This window comes from Saccostrea cucullata, unplaced genomic scaffold, assembly GCF_032062105.1.
Source record: "Saccostrea cucullata isolate Sc308-1 unplaced genomic scaffold, CSIRO_AGI_Scuc_v1 ctg4280, whole genome shotgun sequence".
NCBI lineage: Eukaryota > Metazoa > Mollusca > Bivalvia > Ostreida > Ostreidae > Saccostrea > Saccostrea cuccullata.
In genome coordinates, this window is record NW_026931409.1 from 26,232 (window position 1) to 32,231 (window position 6,000).

At 35.0% G+C, this 6,000-nt stretch overlaps 1 protein-coding gene across 1 annotated transcript in view; it reads right to left on the bottom strand.

The window, feature by feature from the left end:
* LOC134232529 (serine-protein kinase ATM-like) overlaps positions 1 to 5,738 on the bottom strand; it is a 30,886-nt gene extending 25,148 nt beyond the window's left edge. The window contains exon 1 of the mRNA XM_062714506.1: positions 5,491 to 5,738. Coding sequence (XP_062570490.1) covers positions 5,491 to 5,631 — 141 coding nt within the window. The 5' untranslated portion in view covers positions 5,632 to 5,738. The remainder of the gene's footprint in view (positions 1 to 5,490) is intronic.
* Positions 5,739 to 6,000: the final 262 nt, after the last annotated feature.

Below are 6,000 nucleotides of genomic sequence, written 5' to 3' on the forward strand. Positions count from 1 at the left end.
AGGGCCCATATGTCTTGAAAACGGCCTGATAGCATGAGGATATTCAAAATCATTCACATACCCTACATTTGTCCATATTCTGTTCGAAGGCTGAGGAACATCATCTTCACTGTCAGATTCGGACTCAAACTCAAAATCAGAGTCATTTTCGGAAGCAGAATCCATTTTTCCAATGTTGGAAAAATTACGTAACAATTAAACAATGACGTAATTTTTGCAAAATTTACGGGAAACTGTGTTACTGTACTGTAAGGTTATTTTCTTTTTTGATTTATTCAAAGGGGGAGAGGATAAAATTTTCCATCTAATAATCTACATGTTTTTGCAAATTAAAGATTTAAAACTTGCAAATAGAATAATTATAATTTTTTTTATTATTATTATATTCAGCGCGCCTTTTTCGGATATGGGTTGAATTAAATTGTTAGAAAAAAAATCATGCATTAATAAATGTTAATATATATGATTTTATGTAAAAATATACTTACATATTTTATTTTCAGTTAATATAAAGCTAATACTTCAAAAACCTTTCACTTATAATATCAAAAATATGATTAATATAATTATTTTACTGAATAAAGTATATATTATAAATTACTTATTCATGACGTCGCCAGGGACATATATGTCCCTCCCGCAGCGAACGGTAAAAGGACATATATGTCCTTCCCGCAGCCAGAGGGTTAAAAAGAAAACTGCTCCAAAAAACTTAACCTGGGACGCCGATGGTATCACATAAGCTCCCCCAACTTCATTGAGGTGAACTAAAACAAGAGGCCCACGGGCCTTGAATCGCTCTTCTGATAAATTGTACAATCTATCACTTCTATTAGAAGCCTCCAACTCTATTAGTATCATAAGACCCAAAATGCATTAACTTACAAAGTTTGATAATATTTAGCCAGTTAAGACTGAAGATGTAATAATATAATTATAAAATACCATAAGTAGGTCACAGTGACCTACATTTTGATTGAAATTTTCTGAGAACTCAAGGTACAGTAATTGACAAAGACTGATGATTCTAATTAAAGAAATACCTGAGATATTCAAAAGTAGGTCACCATGACCTACTTTTTGGTCAACATTCTCTGAAAACCCAAGATGCATAATCTGACAAAGTTTGACGATTCTAAGTCAATTAGTACCAGAGATAATTAAATATAGCCATCAAATGTCAAAAGTAGGTCACGGTGACCTACATTTTGGTTGACGTTATCCAAAAACCCAAGATGCCTAAACTGACAAAATTTGATGATTCTAAGCCAATAAGTACCTGAGATATTCAAAAGTAGGTCACCGTGACCTACTTCTTGTTGGACATTCAATGAGACCCTAAGATGCCTCAGCTGACAAAGTTTGATGATTCCAAGCCAATAAGTACCAGATATAATTAAATAAAGCCATAAAATGTCAAAAATAGGTCACAGTGACCTACTTTTTGGTTGACGTTCTCCGCAAACCCAAGGTGCCTAAACTGACAAAGTTTGATGATTCTAAGCTAATACGTACCTGAGATACTTAAATATAGCAATAAAATGTCAAAAGTAGGTCACTGTGACCTACTTTTTAGTCGACAATCTCCGAAAACCCAAGATGCCTAAACTGACAAAGTTTGATGATTTTAGGTCAATAAGTACCAGACATACTTAATTATAGCCACAAAATGTCAAAAGTAGGTCACCATGACCTACATTTTGGTCGTCACTCTTCGAAAACCCAAGATGCATCAATTCACAAAGTTTGATGATTCTAAGCCTATAAGTACCTGAGATACTTAAATAAAGCCATAAAATGTCAAAAGTAGGTCACCGTGACTCCATTATATATATATTTATATTATATATATCTATATATTTATATCTATATATGCATCGACTCACAAAGTTTGATGATTCTAAGCCAATAAATACCTAAGATACTCAAATATAGCCATAAAATATCGAAAGTAGATCATCATGACCTACTTTTAGGTCAACATTTTTCAAAGACCCAAGATGCATCTACTGACCAAGTTTGATGATCGTGGGTCTGAAGGTAATCAAAATATGCGTTTTAAACAATTTGAAAACAAATGTCAACAAAATTCAAAAAGTAGGTCACAGTGACCTACTTTTTCATAAATATGTTTTAAGGTCCCAAGATACATCAAAGTACAAGATTTGATGATTCTTAACCTCCCAGTGTCTGAAATAATGGGATTTAATGTTTTTAAAAGGATAAGTATTAATGTTCAAAAAGTAGGTCAGGGTGACCTATTTTTAAGTTGACATTGTTTGAGGACCCAAGATGCATCAACTTACAAAGTTTGATAATCATAGGCCTTAAAGTGTCCAAAACATGCCTTCAAATCAATTTGAAAACAAATCCCCGCAAAATTTAAAAAGTAGGTTGCCGTGACCTACTTTTGAGTTAACATGATGTGAAGTCATAAGATGCATCAACTTACAAGATTTGATGATCCTAGTCCTTATAGTAAGCAAAATATACACGTTTTTATTAATTGTAAATTTAGGTCAACTTTGAAGTGACCTTGAGACCACGCCCTTTGCCCGAGGGTCATGCCTTGAACAATTTTTAATCTTCAACATATCCTGATCCTTGTATGTAAGTTTGGTGAAAATCTGCCTGGTGGTTATGGAGAAGATTTTTTAGCAACCAGTACTTTTGGTTTTGTTTTCCTGATTATCTCCCCTTGTTTAAGGGTCCCAACCCTTATCTAAGTATAAGTGGTAGCCCTTGGGCCAAGGATACCCTGTGACAAATTTGGTACTGATTGGCCAAGGGGTTCTTGAGTTATGGCCCATATTCTAAAAAGTTTAGGCACACCGCACACCGCACAAATGGCCATAGCATTAGCTCTTTGAGCCTTTGGCTCAGAAGAGCTAACAAGAGGCCCATGGGCCACATTGCTCACCTGAGCACCGTGGCTAGGAAAAAGTAAAAATTGGTTTATTATTGAAAAGTTTAAATCAAAAAGTAGTCCCATGACCAATCATGGCTTTGCTTTTCTTGAGAAGGTGATTTTTAAAGAATTTGCCTATATATTTCTATATAAAAATTTGGTCGGCCATTGTGGCCCCACCCTACCCCTGGGGGTCATGATTTGAACAAACTTGAATCTTAACTACCTGAGGATGCTTCCACATAAATATGATCAATTATGGCTTTGTTATTCTTGAGAAGAAGAGTTTTAAAGAATTTTCCTATATATTTCTATGTAAAACTTTGCTTGGCCATTTTGGCCCCACCCTACCCCCGGGGGTCATGTTTGAACAAACTTGAATCTACACTACCTGAGCATGCTTCCATATAAATATGATCAATTATGGCTTTGCTATTCTTGAGAAGAAGATTTTTATAGAATTTTCCTATACTGTAAATGTATTATTAATATTTGGCGTGTACGATATTTGGCGGAAACTCAATTTTCAACAAGTTAGCGTAGATTTGATTTAGCGCTGTCTGAATTTGCTAGTTATAAAAGTTAATATACAAGACATTTAGTGATGTACTTGAATTAGCGGACTCTGCTTTCCGCCAAAATCGCTAAAAAGAATACACCGCTAAATTAAATGTAGTACGTTTACAGTATATTTCTATGTAAAACTTTGGTTGGCCAATGTGGCCCCGCCCTACCCCCTGGGGTCATGATTTGAACAAACTTGAATCTACACTACTTGAAAATGTTTCCCCATAAGTTTCATCTTTCCTGGCACAGTGGTTCTTGAGAAGAAGATTTTTAAAACATACCATCAAATTTTCATTAATTCCCAATTATCTCCCCTTGAATGAGGGCGTGGCCCTTCATTTGAACAAACTTGAATTCCCTTCACCCAAGGATGCTTTGTGGCAAGTTTGGTTGAAATTGGCCCAGCGGTTCTTGAGAAGAAGTCGAAAATGTGAAAAGTTTACAGATAGACAGACAGCATACATGTTAACTCTACCGATTTAGGTGGGAGTCTACCGCTTTTTCACTCCATCTCCTGCCTACCGATTTTATTCGTAAATCTACCGCTTTTCTACAAAAGTTTTGTCAAAAGTATTTTTGGTTCACTTGGGTATCCATTTTGAAGCCACTCGTTTTAAAATCTCGTTAGATATCGCGTGATTTGACCTGGAAGCATACAAACGTTTTTTCTGTACAGACGTGTACATAGATTTCAAGCACATATTTGACAAAGACAACACCGCAAAACTCAGTGATTACATTGGTTATGATAAATTTCGTCCACATCACTGCCAATAAAAAGGGGATATAGCATTTAAGAATTGAATGAAAACGTTTGACATTGGCTACAAAAGCACAGGTGCTCGCAAATTTATCAATAAAGTCATTAGAAATTAATCACTCAGTTGACAAAGCCATGAGGCATGAGCAGCTAGTATATTACATCTCTACTTTCGTTTTCAATAATCGCGGGAAATCCAGTTTAATTAATGAAAGATAGGAACTACTGATCTGGATTAAACAATGTCATCATCTGCTGTTTCTGACAGCTGAATGAACATTCAGAATTATTGCTTCCAGACTATATCAACAAAGATGATGCTTCTAATAAATGGATGTTAAGCAGTTAATCAAAGCCAAATGATGAGCATGAAAAATATTTATATTTCATAATTTATGGCAAACTTAAAGTATTCTATCTACTTCATTGCAGTTGATATTTGAGATTATTGCAGTGCTGTGGTCATTTTAGGCCATATTTACATAATATACATCTTCGTAAATCCACACGTAAAACAACGTGCGCAATGCTACCGCTTTCGAGGTCTGAATCTCCCTATTTTTCATCACAGTAGGTTAACATGGACGCCGGACAAAATGTGATCAGAAAAGCTCACTTGAGCCTTTGGCTCAGGTGAGCTAAAAAGGCTTTGATTGCTTCACATTGGGATATGGGGTAAGAATCATAAGCCTGAATGTAAATTCAATGGATGGTACAATCTCAAGACAAGGTACACAAGATAAACACAAAGGCAGAAAACTAATTGTCAATCAAATCAAAATATCCCATCCCAAACTTAATTTCAGATGATTAACAGGGGTTATAAGACCAGGTAAAAAGGAGGTGCTTATTTCCTCCCCCTTAAGGATTCTTTGGATATTGAAGTGTTCAATAGTGAATTTGTTTATTTTAATGGAATCTATGTCATGAGAATGAAATCATCAGATATACCAAGGGTAGCCTTAAGATGGACTCCATTAGGAATCCGAAACATTAAGGGCGACCAAAGGAGACATGGCAATGATCAGTAGAAAAAGAAATGAAAGATCATGGATGGACTTGGGGCATGGTAAGGTCCTCGTCACAGGCCTTATGTGCTCAACGCACGAAGAGGACTTAGTAAGTCCATAAGTAATGCAATCCAATATACAACTAAGGAAAATATATATTTTGACATCCCTAACTGATTATAGATAGTGAAAATTCATTAAACTATTTCTTTGAAAACTTTGTCTCTGCTCTACATAGATAATACCTGTCTTAAAGTCGTAGGTCCCTTAAGAAGTTTGACATCATTTTTCACAGCAGTGAATGGATAGAATTCTTCCCTGTCTGGAAAAGGATCAAGTGAAGCTATTCCTGACATCAGGTTCTTCTTGTTGTCAATGAGCAGCATCTTGAACACTTTTTTCACCTACGAGGGACGTTCAATAAATAATGTCATTAGCTCGATGACATACAAAACAGAAATCATATGACATTAAGCTTGACTTTCTCTCATCATTTAATGAATTGATAACAGTTTATGTGACCACTTTTCATTGCATTACAGTTAATTCTCGATAAACCGCCACCTTTTGTAATTTAGAAATCATGGCGGTATAATGAATTTGGCGATGAATTGAATTTCCAATCTTTTAGGAAACAAGAAGAAGAGTTACCGTCCTTAGAAATACCATTTAGCATTTCTATTCTTATAATTACATGTACACGTATATATATGAAACATATTTCTAAATTTGAAAATTCTTCAAGTAATTTTTTA